This window comes from Vanacampus margaritifer, chromosome 5 (assembly GCF_051991255.1).
Source record: "Vanacampus margaritifer isolate UIUO_Vmar chromosome 5, RoL_Vmar_1.0, whole genome shotgun sequence".
Taxonomy (NCBI): domain Eukaryota; kingdom Metazoa; phylum Chordata; class Actinopteri; order Syngnathiformes; family Syngnathidae; genus Vanacampus; species Vanacampus margaritifer.
Window position 1 is genome coordinate 26,712,359 of NC_135436.1, and position 20,628 is coordinate 26,732,986.

General features: G+C 40.8%; 2 protein-coding genes across 3 annotated transcripts; one reads left to right on the plus strand and one right to left on the minus strand.

Moving 5' to 3' along the window:
• Nucleotides 1-622: 622 nt before the first annotated feature.
• On the minus strand, nt 623-11,449 carry opa3 (outer mitochondrial membrane lipid metabolism regulator OPA3). 2 transcript variants are annotated; one of them, XM_077566968.1, is made up of 4 exons: nt 11,340-11,449; nt 3,445-3,660; nt 2,242-2,422; nt 623-1,458 (listed from the first exon to the last, which is right to left on the minus strand). In XM_077566968.1, the coding sequence occupies exons 3-4, from the start codon at nt 2,381-2,383 to the stop codon at nt 1,130-1,132; spliced, it is 471 nt and encodes a 156-aa protein (XP_077423094.1). In that variant the 5' UTR covers nt 2,384-2,422; nt 3,445-3,660; nt 11,340-11,449; the 3' UTR covers nt 623-1,129. The 2 variants fall into 2 exon arrangements, with proteins under 2 accessions (XP_077423094.1, XP_077423095.1); XM_077566969.1 differs by lacking the exons at nt 3,445-3,660; nt 11,340-11,449 and having other exon boundaries at nt 2,242-2,468.
• ppp1r13l (protein phosphatase 1, regulatory subunit 13 like) lies at nt 2,372-20,210 on the plus strand. The gene is made up of 13 exons (XM_077566963.1): nt 2,372-2,986; nt 12,049-12,111; nt 12,222-12,343; nt 13,476-13,992; nt 14,504-14,596; nt 14,687-14,775; nt 16,211-16,577; nt 16,710-17,161; nt 17,326-17,460; nt 17,561-17,694; nt 17,985-18,151; nt 18,812-19,005; nt 19,564-20,210. Exons 2-13 carry the CDS (start codon nt 12,075-12,077, stop codon nt 19,597-19,599), a joined length of 2,343 nt encoding a protein of 780 aa, XP_077423089.1. The 5' UTR covers nt 2,372-2,986; nt 12,049-12,074; the 3' UTR covers nt 19,600-20,210.
• Nucleotides 20,211-20,628: the final 418 nt, after the last annotated feature.

Below are 20,628 nucleotides of genomic sequence, written 5' to 3' on the forward strand. Positions count from 1 at the left end.
TCGGAAATAAACACTTCTTAAATACAGGATATTTAAACATAAACTTCTCGATCTTCACCTCTGGATTTCTGTTAGTATGTGGTGGTGACTTTGCTCCCCCCCCCCCCCCAGCCTGTATTTTGCAATTTTGTGTTTGTTTTGCCAGCAGCGGGACGTTCACAGTTGTTTACTCTCCAGCCAATCGCGGAGCGGGGGGCGTGTCACTGTAGGCAGACGGGACGTTGAGTTGAGTGACTTGAGTGAAAAAGTGCTCATTGTACCTAAAATGTATCATTTTTCGAGATATACAAAAACACAAATAAATTATTTGTACTTTTTAAAAAAATTTTTATTTAGGACTTAACATAATTTCTCTTTATAACATTACGTGGCCCTTGTGATTTTCTTCTTGATCATGATATCTTTTTTAATTAAAGAATTATACCTGAAATTCAACAAAAGATGCCTCCGCCAAATCTAATATTGGGGTCTAAAAACTCTTGAGGTTCAAGGTTCGAATCTTAGCTATGGCCTTCCTGCGTGGAGTGTGCAAGCTCCGGCTCTCCCATGACCCTTAAGAGAACAACTACTTTGGAAAATGTGTCAGAGGATTTTTTTTCCCAGCAATGTAATGACATTAAAGTATGCAACAATATTTTTATTTTCTCAGCAATTTGTACAAATTCATTATGAATTCCATTATCGTCTTCATTTGACACCATCGTTCATTCATTACGCCAGTTGCACATTAACCAGCCAAGTGATTCAGTGATTTTGACTGTCTGAGAGTTTTTTTTCCTATTAGTGGGAGAGGCATGTTAATAATTAACCAAGCCTCTCCTAAGTTATTAAATATCAAAAAGGTCACCGTTATCAGCTATATTAACAAATTTGTTGATGCAATTCCCTGCCCAATCATCCTACTTTGTAATGAGCATGCAATATCAACCACAGAAAATACACTATGAATATCATAGCAATCTCCTTACTTGCACACGTAGTTGCTCCGAACACATTCATTACAAAACACAGCCCCCTGATGATATGTCTACTTCTTCCTCCTTGCATGGGCGTGGCAATGAGTGAAGTAGCAGCTTCAGGCGTTACATTTTGCAATCGTGTGTTCTCGATCCAACTTTACAAAAATGTATCACTTTTTGGTGGGCGTTGGAAAGGAGACCAGCTGCCTGTTCACCTCTCTCAGTTGAGCGCTTAGCGTCTCTGTGGTGAACGTGAGCTCGGCTATTTGAGTCTGTAGGCTGGTGAGCGTCTGGTTGAGCTCGTCCTCTTTGTGACGCGAGTTGATCGCCTGTCTCGTGTACTCCAGCACTAAGCAGCCGCCGCCCACGAGGAAGATCACCGTCTCGCCCAGCAGCTCGGCGCCCAGCTCCGCCGCCGCATCCTCGTTCAGCGGCTTGATGTTGGCCCCACGGAAACCCATGATGCGCATCTTGGTTCTCATCTCGATCCAGTGATATACTGCAATGACATTACGTGGTAAAATGACACACTTGAATAAGGTATTGGTGCACTCTGGACCCACCTAACCAGGCTCCATAGATGGCAATTGTGGAGGAAATTCATAAAATTCCGATGATAGCATTTCACATAAGAATTCATGAACTCCAAGAGAACAAAAATGGGCAAAATGGACACTGTAAAATATCTAAATAGTGACGACAATGAGAAACGACTGAAATGCTTGAAAAAAAATTGATTCTTCTTTTCGTTAATGTGTTTATATATATCTTTTAATTACCTTAAAGAAATACTTAAGCGACTCAAAAAACACTTTGAATGCAACAGAGGCTAGATTTTCTTAAATGTGTTAAGGTAATTAAAAAATATTTACACATGAATGGGGGGCATTTATTGTCGTTAATCTGGAACCATTTTCAAGATAACAGGGAGCAACTAAATGTACATGATAAACAGACAATAACTAGCTAGATAAATTTAAAATGGTCGTCACAATCCGAACAAGTTTATTATTATTAATAGTATTTAATAACCACGATTGTTAGTAAGTGAAGTTACCCTGTTTGCTAAACGCTAGCATTCAATGACAAACAAGAACCACCCATCATGCCTGTTCTTGTCTACTATTGGTCAGCCAAGAGTATTCACAACGCCAATTGGATGCAAGCTTTTATCAAGCGCAATCTTATTGGTCAACGGCGAATGTTCGGCTATATTCGGTCCGGGGATGTCTGACACGGGAGTCTAGCGGTCACCAGACGCCCTTAGAGGCCAGTTACTCACGCTGAGCCGGCGGCAAGCAGATGTAAGTCTTGAAAAACTCGCTCCTCCGAGCCCCGGCTTTTATCCGGTTGGCGACGGGCTTGCTCAGATGCTTGACTCCGAGGTAGAGGAGCTTGGCGATTGGGAAGGCGCCGACGACCATCTTGAGGCGGAAGTGCGTTCAGATCCAGGGGCGGGACGTCTAGGGAAAGCGATTCACGTGGTTACCACGGTGACCAATCAGACGTCGCGTTGGCACGTCGCTGACGTTGTTATGACAAAATCACGGTGGGCAAGGAATCATTCATTTGTTTGCACACGTATTTGTACTTTGTAAGTCGATTACTATGATTTTTTGGGAGGGATTTAAAAATGTAAACTGAGGTTACTTATTAATTTGAAAATATGAGATAATGCATACATATGAATAATAACAAAATTTAATAAAATAAAAAAAAACTTTTTTAAAAATCCAATGTAAAAAAAGAAAGAAAAGAAAGAGCAGCATGCGTTACCTGGCCAGCTGCGGCTCAAACACCTGGCTCAGGTTACTTGCGTTTATGTAGGGGGAGGAGCAGGGGCGGATCTGGAGCTATGAATGTGTGTGTGTACACACAGACTCACACACTGACTGGGCAGCCGACTTCAGGAAGCCCAGAGGAGAAAAAAAAGTACAGTAGTCCGGATCCAAGATCAGGACACGCAGATTTCCTCTCTCTCGGTCTCAAAGGGAGAAGGAGGACAAGAGGTTTCCATTTTCTTTGAGGTAAGAGATTTCTCGTGCATTCCTGAAGGAAAGTTAACTCTCACCCCCTCCAAAATGACGTTGTGTGGAATTTTTAAATGCGTTTTTCCTTTTTTTGTTCTCAAACTAATGAACATCAGATGTTACTATTTCAGTAACAGTCTGGCTTGCAACCATTGAAGTGCCAAATCCAGTTCCTAGACATGACTGCACAATTCATTTCAGGCAGGCAGTTAAGTAACATAACAATCCAGATTTGTATTAATTTCATGTTCATTCATACGACTTTATGGTCGCATTTTAGGGACTTTTAGGATGCAAGATCAATGAGGTAGCGATTGTAAATGTTGCATAGATGAGTTCATAAGAATGCTTTAGAAAGTATTAAAGAAAAGCGGATTGCTTGTGTTTGTTTAAAACATATATATGAAGATGGCCTTATTTAATCACACTATTGAGGGTGGGGAAAATCCAATTACCTTGTCAGCCCGACAGGATGTTGACTAGGGCAGCACGGTGTTCCAGGGGTTAGCATGTCTGCCTCATAGTTCTGATGTTCAGGGTTCGAAACTCTTCAGGCATTCCTATGTGCAGTTTGCATGTTCGCTCTGTGTTTGCGTGAGATTGTTTTTTCACACATTCCAAAAACATGTTAGGTTGATTGAAGACTAAATTGTCCATAGTCATCCGTGACCCTAAACAGGACAAGTGCAAAAGAAAATGGATGCATGAAAAAAAGACAATTAGAGAAAAGGAACTGATGTGTAAAAGTCACATTCTGGTAGGTTTGAAGAGTGGGAGTTCTGCCAGAGGATAAAAAAACACACCAAAAAAATTACAAAGCAAAAAAGTACTTTTAATGATGTTTTGTCAGAACACATCAAGACTTACACAAATCCTTGTGTAGACTTGTTCAAGACTTGAACCCTCAAGGATTTTTGGCCTGAAGCTTGACGCAGGGATCGAAACATATTTGGGTCTTTTCTCACGTCTGCAAGCAAATCAAACCTGCTTGCAGAATGTAAAAGTGGGGCTCGGCCAAGTCGTGTGCGGCCACTTGCCGCAACTTGTTGTTCAACACAACAACACACCTGCAAATTTCTCCCAAGTGATACATTTTTTAATTTGTTTTGTATCTGTAATTCAAAAATATTTGTATCTCAAATCATCGTTGTACATTGAAATGAATGAAAATGGCATTAATCGGTTCCAGCAAAAAAGAAAAAGAAAATTGTAATGTGTTTTTAATGAGGAAAATAGCAATCAATAATATAGTACTTTATATTAGCATAGAGTATTATTTAGATAATTAAATAGAATGTAAAGTATTAGACAGATTGTGCATCATGATTAATTTTATTTTGGCCTCTGGTGTGCGTAACTTGCCGACTGTTGGAACAGTATAATAGAGTTATGCAGACACATCCAAAGACTTTCACAACTACTCTAAAAGACTCAATAAGCATCACTAAAAAAAAAAATCATTGAGGATAAAGAATATATGCCTGTGAGTATTGTTATATTGTCTGTCTACGTTTGTTCAAATATCTGTTGCTTGAAGCATTATAACCACACGGAAGCTATTTGTTAGCCCATCTATGGTGTTTCCTATTATGTGTCAGCATCAAGCTAGCAGGCTTCAAAACAAAGGTTTTGTGTTTAGTATAACAGTAAGTTTCAACATCAGTTCCAATTAGCCAAATTGCTGCTTGTTGTGAAGTGTTAAAAGAGGCAAATTGGTTGTGAAAATTTCAGCCTAATTCTCAATTTTACAACAGCAGAGAGCGAAACTTTACTGTAATAATGATTAAGTAAAGCCTCTGCATTTTACAATGATTTTTTAAAAAAAAAATTGCGGTTTAAAAACACACTCTGGGATCACTGTGGGAAAAGTGAAACTTGCAGTAGCAAATAGGCAACACATGTTCCGTACGGTTCTCCCCAAAGTGTTTAATCACAGTCGGGAAGGACACACAAATAGCCCGTTGCCCCAAACCACCACTGCTCCTGTGCATAAACACTCAACTGAACAAAAAAAAAAAAAAGCACATAATTGCTTGGAAGGGGAACATAAATTGTGGGAAACGACCTGCAAATCTCTGTGTAAAGGCCCCCACGTTGTTCCCCGTCTAGAAATGTTCAGTATGTGGTGCGGCACCGACAGATTCCTGAGTCACATGTAACAAAAAAAGCAACAGCAAAAAAGTGTATCATTTCATCTTTCCATTAACAATTTGTAATCAAACATTTCGAGTTAAAAATGAATTACTTGCACTTTTACTATGGTAGGTTGGCTTTAAAAACACATAACAAAATAATCCTCACTGAATATTTATATTTCAATCTCGTGAGGAAGTAGTTTGGAAAATGGATGGGTTGATTTTTATTGTAAAATCGTGTTTTACGATATATGATCAAAAGCAAGCTGACTTTCATTTACAACTTAAATTCTATTATTAGTTCTATAAAATTGGAATAAATTATCCCAAGCAGTCCATTATCATCATTTTGTAGCATTTCTCTTGCCTACACGGCTTCCAGTACATTTATGTGGATTAAAGTTATTTTGTCCAATCAGATTTGGACCTCTTTGTGTTTCTCAAATCACTGAAGTCATTCTTTTAATTTTTGATTACCAATTAAAAATAAATAGTATGAATAACACACCGATTGAGAGAGTTTTTTTTTTTTTTTTTTTTGCTGCTGGGTCTGTTTTCTTGGCCTCTGATGAAAAGAATGTGTCCTCGCTCGTTTGGTGTGTTTCTCTCTCCCTTTTTTTTTATTTTTATGAGGTAACACCATGCACCTCCGTGGCTCACTAGGAGAGAGTTGTTGTGAGGAACTAGGGCGTAACTCTTGCTAAATTCTGCAAATAGAAAAGACTGACTGAGCCATTCTTTGGTAGGTGACATGTCGGTTTGAGCATACTTATCTCAACGTGTGGGAATTGAGGATGTACTGTGAAGTCATGTTAGGATTTGTAATGTTTTGCACAATGACTACACAACCAACTGACCTATGAGATTTAGCACAGTTTCGTGTGATTTGGAGTCTGGAGAAAGTCTTGCTTGACTTCATCAAAGTCGTGTTTGATTGAGCGGAAATCTGACAAGGATTTGTGTAAGTGTTGTGTGTGGAGTCCTACGGCATTAAATGGAATTCTCAAGGGATTTGCAGATGTTTTCAATGGTTCTAGTGCAGTGGTGTCAAACATACGGCCCGCGGGGCAGAAGTGGCCAGTCAGGAGGTCCAATCGGGCCCGTGAGGACAGAACTCAAACCGCAGTTTTGCACTAAAAGGTAACCTTTTGCTCATTTTGTCTACTGGAGGGCGCCCACTTAAAATGACATTATGAAATTTGGCAGTTACTCAGGTTTTGATGCAAGAATTTCAGATTACTCGGCTATAAAATGATAATAAAAAATGGGAATATATTATTTACAAAACCAAAAAAAAGGAAATGTTTTGACCTGTTGTTATTTATTTACATATTAGTCTGACGTGTGAGATCAAATTTAGGACACCCCTGGTTTAGTAGAAGTCTTGTAGATTTCAGTGGAAGTCTTTTAGCTTAAGTATCATGAGATTGAATCATCTGAGAGTTTGTTCAGTCTTGCGGGATTTGGGAAAATCTCGTGTGATTCAAAGGAAGTCTTGCATGTCCTGGATGATTTAACGCAAGTCCAGCTGGATTTAGCAGAAATCCTGCAGGATTCGTGGAAGTCTCACAGGATTTGTAAATGTTTCCAGTAATTTAGCGGCAGTCTCGTGTCATTTGAGAAATGATCGTTATTTTACAGAAGCCTTATGGGATTTAGAGTCAATCTCCCTCAATTTGTTGAACTCCTTTTTAAAGTGTTTTTTGGCAGTTCTTGCGTTATTCAGCGGCAGTCTCGTGGGATTTCACATGACTTAGTGAAAGTCTTGCCAAATTTCACGGAAGTTGAGGATTTAGCAGCAACTGCCTTGTGCAATCAGTCCTCATGAAAGAGACGGAATTAAAGAAAAGAAAACATTACATAGCAGCCAAGTTCCTTGCAGGAAGGAAATCGTGGACTGAAACGGAAGATGTAGAAAATCAATGGAAGATTTGAAGAATTCAGCACAGTCAGAGCAGCAATTGTAAAAAAAAAAAAACACAGTAGCAGACACACCCTGCCTGATATTCTGCTTAACTAACAATTATTGTCCTCGACTTTTACATATACAGTCTGTCTGGTCCATGTTTGCATGTCAGGGTGGAACCGTGAGCGGCCTTTGTTCCAGCCGAGGAACCAGTTGCATGCTGAGAAGGGGCCAACGTCTTGTTTTTTTTTTTGCACAACTTCTCTTGAGAAATATCCCAAAGTGAATCAGCAGGTCAACAAACTGGGAATGAGGGACACCGCTAACACATTTTGTATCAGCGTGTCAAGCAATGGGTGGGGCTGTTAAGCAATAGCAAACTGTCTGTGTTGTCAAAGCATTTATGAACAAAAGCAATCCAGATTCACATTGAATTGGTTACGTGACCCGGATGTTTGGTAACAAGTATTGTTAACGATACGTTAGCTTGTAAGCCACCAATTTTCTATAAATCAAAAGTCTGGACACACATTAGTATTATAACGTGTTTCCAAACTGTATCCAAATGTTATCAAACTGTAGTGGGCATAGATGTAAGCCTTGTGGGACAGAACAAGAGTTAACAGCACTATTAGAGCATGTAACCATTGAGCTGTTTTTGTAGCATATAATCTGTTTTTGATTGCACCAAAAGTATTTATGGAACACGTGTTTGAGTGTCATCTTTACCACCTCTTTGAGGACACTCCACAGCGTAATAAATACTGCTGATAAGAAAAGCAAAGGAGAAAAAAAAAAAAAGAAAAGCAAAGGGAGTAGCAGTTGACCTAAAAACAAGTTATTTACAATCTACAATACATACAAACATTAAGATGACAGCAAAAAAGAAAATAATCAAAATTGATCATTTCACAAAGATTTATAATATCAAAGAAAACACAAATTTACGGTAAAAAGTGTCGATTTTTTTTGTAAAGAATATTTTATGAGAAAAAAATTGCCAAAGCATTTACATATAATAAATCAAATGATTAGTTTATTGCTTGTGTTGTATTAAAAAAATACATGGAAAGAGGACCTTAAAAAAATCGCATATCAAATTGTAATCACAATATTGAGGGGGGTCGCAATTTAGATAATTTTTTAGAAATCAAGCTGCACTGCTTTTTGTTTAGAGTTTGACATTTCCTGTCAATCCACCATACAGATTTTAGTCACTTCCCTGATAGTGGACCAGTGCCATTGCAACAAATCCAAATGACCTTTGGACACAGAACAAACAACTGTTTTAGAGAAACAGAAGTTCCATATGCGTTCCAGTAAACTTGGAGGGGGTGAACGGACTGAGCGGGGGTGTCGGGCCAGGAAGCGGAGGGGCTGGGCCAGGACGTGACTTGTGTGTAATTTGGCTTTGTGTTGCACACTGCTCTTGACAAAGATAAGATGAGTGTGTCTGTGTGTGTGTGTGGGTGACGTTGGATGTCTGCTGCGGAATGCGACTGCGCCCTGCACAGGCGAGCTTATCGATAGTCTGAGCCTGTTCTCTGACGAGGGCTCTGACTAAAATTTGACAGATGTCACTTATCATGCCGCTTGTGCCGTCTGGCAGGAAATAGGCACACTTGATGAATGTGACCTATAATTGGCAACACTTGATCACTGACCTGTAGATATGACCATATAGCCGATAGCCCATACACGCCCATACAAGCCGTTGAAGTCACAGGGCGGCCATCTTGCTCCTCCCACCTCGCGAGCAGACTACTGCATAAACTATATGGTATACGTACAGATGAGACATATACAGCTCGTAGGCGGTTAAGTATAAGGCCGGAGGCGGGGTGGGTGTTTTTTTTTGTGCCGGGGTAGTCACTATTTTTTATCAAGTAACAAAACAAAACAAGTGGACAGTATGTGCTGCTTAGAAGACCCCCTTTTTCTTTTATTGCTTAGTTCCTTAGACCCCACTATTAGATTTGGCAGAGGCATCTTTTGTTAAATTACAGTTAATTATTTTATATATATATATATATATATATATATATATATATATATATATATATAATTTATTTATATATATATATATATATATATTATTTATTTATATATATATAATTTATTTATATATATATATATGTATATATTATTTTTATATATAATTAATATATATATATATATATATATATATATAATTATTTATTTATATATATATATATGTATATATTATTTTTATATATATATATATATATATATATATATAATTATTTATTTATATATATATATATATATTTTTTATATATATATATATATATATATATATATATATATATTTTTTTTTATATATATATACACGGTCTTTTATTTAACATCCATGTGATCCGTACACTTCAAGTAAAGTACAACAAACTGTTTCCCAATTTTTCCTGCTTCTTGTCCAACGTAAATGTCTTTCTTTTAGATCAGTGGCCAGAAAGCGTCCACACATGTTGGCAACCAAGGCCAGCGGGCGCAATAAAAACAAACAAACATGTGAGCATAAGTGAGTTTTAATAACACAGCCACGTTACAGTGGCCTTTGGAGGTTGGTGAGGCGAGCCCAGTGTATTATGGGTGTTTTGGACATTTTAAGGATAAGGAAATGGCACAAAATATATTTTCATCAGAAAGTTTTAGGTGCTGTTGTTTAAAAAAAAAATTTCTTTTTAAATCCTCAACAGGAAATTTTGTAGATCTTCTTTTTTTTAAATTTTTTAACAAAATTAAAATCAAAGTATTGTGAGGCTAGCGTATGTCATTATTTTACAAGAATTTTTTTTTATGAGTGGCAGACTTTTTTTTTTTAAATAATTGCCTTTAAAAAAAAAAAGTATGGAAAAAGTTTTTAAAAAAAACTAAGCACACAGCAAAAATAATTACAGATATTACACACATTTAAATACAGTGGAACCTCGCTATTTGGAACCCCGCTATTTGCAGAGGATAGGGACTGGTCCGTCCTGCGACTCATGCCAATCACAAAAATCCGTGTATCGTGACTGACGCCCATTGCAAATGCATTGCAAAATGAATTTTTAAAAAATTAATATTTTTTAACCCCTCCAAATATCTTGAAAAAACAGGGACAAACCACCATTAAGCATTTTCCACCAAAAAACGAACTAACCCTAAATAGAATTATTTGAAAATATTTTTTAACATATTGGGGGGGGGAGGGGGGGGGGGGCTTCCTGCCTGCTAAACTCTCACTAGGTGTAGTTAGCACAATGGTACACCTGAAAAGGCTGCTTGGAAGTTAGTGGAGGTGTCAATCTGACACAGTGGTAAAGTCAAGCTCCAACAGCTGGTAAGAAAAGGCTGAGTCAGCAGACAGGAAAGACGACCGACCGGAGGGGTTTCGGGGGCGCCCTGAAGCGAGTGAGTCAGAGTTCGACGGTTCCGCCAGCACATATGCAGACATTAGCTCATTTCAGTGTGGGGAAGCAACAAGTACAAATACTTGGTGACTAGGGCGTGACAGGTTAATCGTCAAGCCAATTATATTGGCTGATATTCGGTCTTTTCAAAATAAGAAGAATCGTTTGGAGTTTTGACAGGAAAACACTGATAAAATCTTACTTTTATCTTGAAAGAGTAAATGCTGTTAGGTTGGGAAGGGCAGGAAGTAAAGGTCAAGCATAGCTGGCGTAACTTTATTCTGTCTGTGTCAATGAAATCGTTCTCTATCTGCTCATAAGCCAATTAATACGCAATGTCTGAAAGTATGTTATGACATGTTTTGTTTAAAATAAAATAAAAAGGTGAATCTATGAATGCCAAAGGTCCACTGTATTGTAAGTAAGTAAAAAGTCACATTTTACGATATACTTTATTACTTAACTCTTTGACTGCCAGACGTTTTCAGAAAAGGGATGCCGTGGGTGCCAGCCAATTTAAGCATTTTTGACTGATCTTTCAAGGTCCACAGAAAATTATGTGTTTGGACTATGGAAACACACATACTACCAAATGAAGGATTGGACTCTCATCTTTCATCAGAAAAAAAAAAAGTTTGTTTCTTCCTTATTCCGTTTTTGAGTAATCAACAATAGAAAATGGTTAGTTTCACCTCTGTTTTGAAACAAACGTCTTTTAACGTCTTTGGCACTCCTCCATAGGATTTTACTAAACCTTATTTAACGTTTTTGGCAGTCAAAGAGCTAAGTAATTGCAAGGTCTGTACTCATTCTTTTGAAACTACACAAAAAGGGCGTGAAGGTCGTGTGGTTGCACGTTTTCCCCTTCGGGGAGGACTTTAATGGTTTCTACATACCTGACAACTGATCAAGGCTTCTTAGTATCGAGGTAGAACCAGACGAAAGCAGAGCGAGAGAGACCATCCCAGATGAAACGGTCAAACTGGCCTCATCGTTAAATCTTGATCAACTGTGCACAAAATAAGTTCAAATACGTAAATAGAAACACATAAAAATCGTCGGTTTTAAATGACACTGTGTTTTTCAATATTCTTAATTGCAATAAAACCATCAAGAACATCTTCTTCTTAAATGACAGTAGCTCCCCTTTTTTTGCCATTTTCCACAGAGGTGTAAAAATTTGTTAACTGTTGTTCTCACCAGCAAAATGTTCCCAAAGGCAATAATGTTTCTGGGTCAAATTAGAACCATTTTGAAAAACGTACAGGCCATGTTTAACAGGCACATTTGACTAAACATAATTAAATTAAATTAATTTTACTTATACTTATTTTTTAATTTACTTAAATTAAAATTATGTGACTAATAAAAAAATATATATAATAAAATACTAATAAACACATAAATTGATACATCTTTTGATATATAAAATTTTGCTTTGAAAAAAAAATTCCCCAAATGATCACATTATTTTCACAATATTCAGCCTTTATTTAGTCCACCATGCAACCATAAATTTCCAAATGTCACATTTCTTTTTTTTTTTCACATCTAAAAATGCAATGAAAAAATCAAAAGTCCAAAAAGTGTTGCTTTGTTTTCCAGGATCTGAACGTCGCTGCCTGACAGCCATGACTTCTCAACGCACATTAGGCAGCAGCCTACTGTGTGAGTACCCCCCCCCCCCCCTGCCCCCCCAAACTTCAAATTTCATCACCCTGTCAATCATTCGGTTCATACTGTGCTAAATGTCTGCTTTGTGGTTTGACGCTGTCCAGTCCAGACTATGAACGATGACCTGAACGCATCGCTGGCCAGCGCGGACGAGCTCGACAAAGAGTTCAGCTCCATGCTGAGGGAGGCCTCGTCTGGACCCGCAGACACACAGCGTGGATTTCAGGTACACACACACACACACACACACCGATTAAGCATTGCACATCTACCGACGCGCTGCAAGGGAAACACTGTGACACTGTATCGGGTTTTGGGGCTCCAGTACAATAATGTACTTTATTTATTTATTTTTGTTATATTATTTTTATCATTATTTATTATTATTTATTATTAACCGAACCACAAAAACATGGTGTGATTGTCAAGGAAGAAGCAGACGTTTACGTTTAAAGCCTGTAAATGTTTGTTTTTGGCATTAAGTGTTTCTTTCTTCAATTTGAGATATTATCTCTTTGACTGCCAGACGTTTTCAGAAAAGGGATGCCGTGGGTGCCAGCCAATTTTAAGCATTTTGACTGATCTTTCAAGGTCCATAGAAAATGATGTGTTTGGACTATGGAAACACACATACTGCCAAAACAAGATTGAACTCTCATCTTCCATCAGAAAAAAAAAGTTTGTTTCTACCTTATTCCGTTTTTGAGTAATCAACAATAGAAAATGGTTAGTTTCACCTGTTTTGAAAAAAAAACGTCTTTTAACGTCTTTGGCACTCCTCCATAGGATTTTACGAAACGTTATTTAACGTTTTTGGCAGTCAAAGAGTTAAAGATAGATATTTTATTTTTGATATTTTTGGGGGCAAAGCTCTGTAATAAAAGCGATTTAAATGTGCCCACATAATGTATTGGTTTATCATTTCTGTTCACAAATTGCTTTATATCAAGTTTTTCAGTTCTGTTTTTGTGGATGTGAAGAACATGCTTCTTAAATATGACGTGAATGGGCAGTCTTCAGCACATTCAGGCTGTCGGTGACAATTGATCACTCTGACTGGCTGTTAGCTAGTTAAATAGAAACGGGAAATGACAAAAGCCCAAAAAAAAAAAAGATAGAACCATCTAGTAAATCAAGCTTAGTTAAATATTGCCATTTACTTGGATTTGTTCCTGCTCATATTATGAATGAAGGTTGGTATGTGAGCATCATGAAACAATGACTGGATGGTTTCCTGTTTAGATGACGCAATACCGGGGTGAGCTCATTTTGCTCATCTCATCTGTTTACATACGCCAACAACTTTGAACACCATGCTGCTTCACCAAGCATTAAAACTGCCGCATGTGTGTGTGCAGGTTCCTAAGCACCACATCTCTCCACCGCCCAGCACATCCAACACACTTCGGGGGTCAAGTAGCTGGAACAACATCAGCTCTACGTCAACGCCATACCCAGCCAACACGTCAACCCTCCGCCCGATAGACTCCATGATCACCATGATCAAAAGTGCACCAACTTCCCCGGTGCCCTCCATCAGCCCGCTTTCCTCGCCCAAGATCAGCCAAGCCCCCTCACCTCAGCCCCGTGGCGGTCCTGACGGGTACCCGTACCGCCAGCCCAGCCCCAAGCATTCGCCGCACAGCCAGAGGCGAAGCTATGACCGGAGTCCCCGCGGTTCGGTGGGCTACGTGGAGAGGAGCCCGTCCCCCAATCGCATCGCCGCCTCGCATCTGCCCCCGCCCTCGCCCAACCGGCTCAGCCCCTTCGACGGTCGTAGGTCGCCTCGGCCCGACCGAGGACCCTCACCTTTGGCTTTTCATCATCATCCCGTGGTTGAAACGCTTCCCCGCAGTTTGGCTTTCAGACAACCGGGTGAGTGCCTGTTCATTCACTGTTGGGGGGGAAAAAGATACGAAAGGCCTTCTTGCCTTTTGAATCCGAGTCAATAAAACAAATACCAGTCTCTATATGAGGAAATACAATAGTAGTATAATTTAAATTCCTTCTTGGTACAGTATCTACACTTAACTGTGCTAAGTAAACATAACGATTTGTGTTGGATGTGATGTTTCGCAAGAAGGTTTCACATTGCTTACAAGGGTGGAGTTGCTGCTGGATTGGTTTCTGTGGATCTGATTATTTTCACCATCTATGTGGAAACACAGAGAGAGTAGAGTAGTAGAACAGGTTCGTGAAAGTGGCGAGAAAAGTCACTCACTTCAAAGCTGGCATATCCGACCCTGTATTTGCACCACATCAGAACAAATCACAACCCTCTTGGAATTGTCTCAATGCTTTTAAAGTTACTCCAAAGTAATGTCATCGCCATTTTGAGGCTATTCAGCTAATCCAATTTTTTTTCTTGTTGCGTGGTTTCTCCCAGATGAGGGTGTGCAGAAGCAAAAGAGTCCCGGCAAGTGGAACGAGACAGATCTAGACATGTCCTTCGAAAGCAAGCCTCACCACACCTATGACAGTTAGTCCTTCATATTCACTTGCTGAGTGGGGGCAAACGAGCAAAAAAAAAAAAATGTCATCAAAAGGGCCTTTTGTGTTGTTGTTCCAGAAAGCGAGTGGATCAGAGCAACCGTGCCCAACAGTAACTGGAGAGAGTCCAACCTGGATGGGCCTCCTCCGGCCTCCAGTCCCAAAAAGGTGCGTGCTGCGCATGAAACGGATGGGAGTAAATCACATTTATGCAAGTCATGAATCTCGAGTCTTAACCTTCAAGGTTCAATAAAGTCCCAAGTTACTGTGGCAAAAATCAAGTTACCAACCTCAACTGGAATTCTAAAAGCTTAACTGTACAGGCAAAACTTTTAAATAACAGTGAGAGACCCCCATGCATGACCAGGAACAAATCTTGAATTCCAGATGACCAACATAGCCCATCACACACATACAAATATCTCCTATTGATAATTGTGAGTCTTCTCTGGCCAAACCAGATCTCTGGTGTAATACCAAAACTGACCTGTGAGAGGCAGCACAGCACTACAGGGCAACCAGACTGCCAGAAAAAAAATGAAGAAGAAAGAGAAATGGGAGAAGCTAAGCTAGGCTAAATGTAAGCTAACTTGGCAACTACTTTGCAGCGCCACCTTTAGGTCAAGCCCTTATTTGCCATCGTTCCGTTTCACGTGACAATCAAAGCCTGATTTAGTGTTAATTCCACACATGAAGCCATCTTGAATATTGGTTATGATTTTCCAGTTGGACTGTCTTCTGAAATATATATCTTAACACACCCCACATCACAGGATGATCTTTCACCGATGGCGGGTAATCACGCCTTTGTTGCAAGGCACAAGAATGGGTGTACTTCACTTTAGACATAAAAGAGACTGTTTCCTATTGTTACATCATGACAAAACTAATCCAGCCCTGCCGGATTGGGTGACATTGTACTGGATCAGTCTAGCCTATAAAAGTCAGTTATAGCTGCCTTTCATTCAGAAACTGTATCATGGGCACACCCATCCTTGAAAAGAGTTTTCCAATAAAGGTTATGGTGAAATTATCCAAACCACATGTTTCCTGGCACCACTAGCAGAAAACATCAGTACGATATGGGTGTGGAATCCTAGAATTGGCTTCCTGGAAAAATTCGGGCAGTGTTTTTAATGGATCAGATAGAAGGAGTTTCCCATTTAAAAATAACACAGGAGAGAATTTCATTGTGCAACATTGTGGATTGACCACATTTCATAGTCTGTTGCAACACAAATCGACGTCTGAACAAAAGGCAAGATCTTCTCCTGTAGTAATGCAAAATCAATAGGTGCTATTATTTCGTTAACAATAGAGTTCCTCTGCATTTAATTCTTCAAGGTTTGCGTCTATAAACGGAGAAAAATACATCTAAAGGTCATCTCCACACATGTGTTACGCAATACCTTCAAACTTGCAGATGAAATCTCGTAAGATGTCATGAGCATCTAAAGCGCATAATAATGGGTCCTAAGACTGACCCTTGAGGAACACCACAGGAAAGTCTGGGGGGGTGACACCCACAGTAAAAGCTCCGCGAATTTAAGAGCCCAAACAATAGAAAATGAATTGATGAATGAATTACCATCTTTCTTTTCAGAATCCTCGCGCTCCGCCTGTCCAGTTACCGCACGGCTCCCTGCCCCGAAACACTCGGGTGCCAGTCTATCCGGACGTGGCCTCATCGACCCAGTCCCATCAGTACCACCCGCAGCCAATCATCTCCCGCATTTCGATTCCGCCCGTTGCCGCCGATTCACGGCAGCGCAAGCCCATCCCGCTCTCCGTCATCATGCGTCTCCAGAATCCCCAATGGGGTGCCATGTCCGCCCAAACCACCCAGCGGGGGCCTCCTGGAGACCATTGGGAGGCACCTTACCAGCCTGCCGTATCCAGGAATTTCTTCTTCAGCCATGCTTCTATGCATCCGCCACCAGAACTGAGACAACCGGCCGTTTACAGTGATGGTAATTTATTTATTTATTTTTAACTATCACAAATGCTCATCAAGGTTTTATTTATTCCCATATTTTTAAGGGTCCCTGGATCAAAAGTCTTCATTCACACAATGCGCAAACTGTCTCTTTCCTTCTTGGCAGCATTGAACCCGGGTGACATTGATGCTGAGCTTTCCCGACTGGACTTAGTTCACCACATGCCAATGATCCACGAGGGCGAGCCTAGAACCCCTCAGGACCCTCCCCGGCCCCTCAGTCCTACCCGGCTACAACCCGTGGTGGCCCCTGAGGCCCAGAGCCAGGAGATCCCCGACATAGAGGAGCTGCTGCGCATCCGCTCGGAGATCCCTCGACCTCTCAAGAGGCGCGGCTCGGTGGACCAGTCGCGGCCCCTGAAGAAGGCGTCGCACTACGAGCCCAACCAGTACAAGAAGCTCATCAACAAGCTTTTCCAGCGCAAGGAGCGGCGGCACAAGGGTGAGGGAGGCGGTGAACGGGGTAGCGAGAGCAGCAGCTCGTCGGAGGGAGAGGAAAACACTGCTGCGCTTCCTCCGCCGCAGCCGCCCCAGACCCCCAGCCCGCAAGATTACAGAGTAAGAAACCAGAAATCTTTGTATTGTTATTGTTGAGGAATGCTAAAATGCTAGAGCTATTTGTTATTGCTTTGGCTCCATCTGACGAGCCCAGGAAAGGGTTGAGCTTGACACCTGTGCTCTATACATTTGAATCAGCGCTCAAACCATGTCTGTCCGATCAGAATTACCATTCCATCCTGAGGGCCAGCCGGCAGCATAAAAGTTCCGGGAGACGAGCCCGCCTCAGCCCGCTGGTCCTGGCGCTGGACGGAGCGCTGGTGGGCGAGCTGGAGACGGTGCAGCGGGCCGTACAGGAGGTGCTAATGCTAATGCTGCCATATAACACTAACAACGGTCCACTTGAGTCTCCTCCATGCAGATAAACATACTAACGGAGAAGTTTCTACGTTTTCACAGATGCCGGACCCGAGCCAGTCTAACGACGAGGGCATCACGGCTCTCCACAACGCCATCTGCGGCGGCCATTACAAGGTGGTGGACTTCCTGGTTCGCATCGGCGCCAATGTCAGCGCGCCGGACAGCCACGGGTGGTAAATGCCTACACGTCTTAAGTCACATATGGGCAAGTCATAAGAAAGCCTTCATCTTCAGGTTTCAAACAAGTCCTAAGTTACTGTGTCCATTAATTATTAAGTCAATTTATCGCACATTAGCCATTTTGAAATATTTGTACGTGCGTTGGCTAGCTGGACTAACACATTCACAAACACGTCGCAAGTCTGTCGACAGTCAAGTTACGTAACTCAAGCGGCCCACCTGTGATATCCATTAGAAGTCATGTGGCTCACAGTGACAACGCGTAACGTTCTGTGTCTGGCAGGACTCCGCTGCACTGCGCGGCCTCGTGCAACGACCGGCCATTGTGCGAGTTCCTGGTGAGGAACGGCGCGGCCGTCATGGCCATGACTGAGAGCGACGGCGCCACAGCCGCGCAAAAGTGTGACCCGTACGCCATCGGCTTTGAAGAGTGCGAGAGCTTCCTGAGAGGTGAAGCACACACATTCCAATGTCGTCTGTAGACTTGTCTTTGATGTTGCTATTCATTATGTCAGAATTCAAGGCTGTGTCTTTGATGCTAGTGACTGAACAACTACATGTTTGTGTCTTTAATGCTACTATCAGATTTGTCATTTTTCTGTCGTTGATTCTACTGTTTGTGTCAATGATGCATGTTTGTCTTTAAATGTGCTAGCAGACATGTTTGTGTCTTTGATATCAGAATAGTTTGTGTCTAAGATGCTATTTCCTGACCTGACGGCGATGTTGCTATTAGACTGTGTTTTGCTCTTTGATTTTGTTAGACTGCATGTTTGTGTCTTTGATGCTAATACCGGAATACATGTTTATACTTCCCGACGGTGTCTAAGTTGTTGCTATCGGACTTCATGTCTGTGACATTACTGTCAAGACTACATGTTTTTTATCATATCTATATGATGCTATCAGACATGTTTGTGTCTTTGATATCAGAGTACATTTGTGTCTGTGACGCTTCTTTGTAACAATGTTGCTATCAGACTGCATGTTTGTGTCTTTGATGCTACAATTTGACTACATTTGTCGCCGATATTGTCAGACTACAAGTTTCTGTCTTTTAAGCAACTATGAGACTGACTCCACGGTTTGTGTCTCTGATGTTACTGTCAGGCGTCGAGGAGGCGATGGGCCTGGAGAACAGTGGGGTACTGTACGCCCTGTGGAGTTACCCGGCTCAGGCCCCTGACGAGCTCACCTTCCGAGAGGGAGATATGGTCACTATCCTGAAGAAGCTTGACGGTTCCGACTGGTGGTGGGCCTCACTTTGCGGCCGCGAGGGCTTCGTGCCGAGCAACTACTTTGGGGTAAGAGTTTATCGTGATTAGATTAAATGAAACTACGTGTGTCTTTGATTTCAAATTACACGTTGCTGTCAGACTACATGTTTGTGTCTTTGATGCGTTTGTCTTGATTTTGATGTCTTGTTGGCTACTTACTGTCAGTCTCCATGTTTGTGTTTCTGGTGTCACTATCGTAATACACGTTTGTGTCTTTGATGCTGCTGTCAGACTCAATGTTTGTGTCTCTGGCATTTCTATTATTAACAAACGTATGAATCTTGCCAAAGCTGGCTGACTGTTTGTCTTTGATACTGCTGTCTGCCTGTGTTATGCACGTGTGTATCTTTAAGGCCGCTGGCAGACTACTTTGTCTCTTTGATGATGCCGTTTGTGTGTCTTTGATGTTACTGTCAAACTCCCCATTCTCACGTTACATGTGTGTACAGTGTTGCTGTCAGAAAACGTGATTTTGTCACAACTACTGGCCTGGCATGAATATTACAAGGTTTTCTGTTTGTTATTTGTATGGTCCCTGTGAACAAGGAACTTACTTATTATTGTTTTGTCTGTTTCCCCCCCCAGCTTTTCCCAAAGGTTCGGCCAAAATCTCTCTCCTAGCTGGGAAAAATGCACTTGGGTCAAACAATTGCGCGTAATGTAGTGTGTCATTTGTGTTTCATGCATTTGGTCAGTCAAGGACAGTTGAAGGACGAGTCTCAGTATTCTTTTTTTCTCTTCACTTTGCTGTCAGTTGCTTTTAATAACACTTGCACTCACACTCACTATCATGGAATGTCGGATAGCTTCCAGGTGGGCAAATAGGAAGTGGACCTTATTTTACTTTTTTTCTTTTTTTGGGTGAAGGGTGGGAGGGACAAACAGCTTATTTTTAGTCCATCCTTCTACTCTGAATTTCAATACTCATGTCAGCAATATTCCATATTTTTTAATATGTTAAAAGTGCCATGTGTAAATTTTCTACTGCTCCAGCTGTCTTCTTATCCGACTAGAAAGGAGCTACAAAAATTAGAATTAAATGTGTGTTTTTCTTGTGTATATTGTTTGGAGAATTGTATTATAATAATACTGACTGCGTACACTTTATGTAATATTGTATGTTTAATAAGAGTGCAATGCCCAACGCTGACCACAGGGCGGCGTCATGTAATCATGTTGTATTAATACTGCACTCTGTCTATAATGTGATCAATTAAACCATTCTTTGCTAAGTTTTTTTTTCCTTTGAATTTTTATGATTGTGTTTGAACATGAAGCCTATCCCAACTGACTTTGTGCAAAAAGTCTCCACACTCATATTCACACATATAGACTTTTTGGAGTCTTCAAAATAACATGCACGTTTTGGGAATGTGGGAGCGAGACCGAAATGAGGAATGCTGGGCCAACTTATTTCCGACCTGCAGGTCATCAATGTTGTATACTTTGCCTTTTAACTATTAAACACACGTCGAGTGGAGTTTGAGTATTGAGGAAGATGTTCAGTCAGTGGGAGAGTATCAGCACGGGATGAGTGTGGACCGCTGCTGCATTATTTAGGGAAAAACAACAACAATGTGCTTTTAATGCATGTGAGTGGCCTTGTGGTAGATCATAGATACTCTTACAAGATGTTTTCACCTAGTGCGC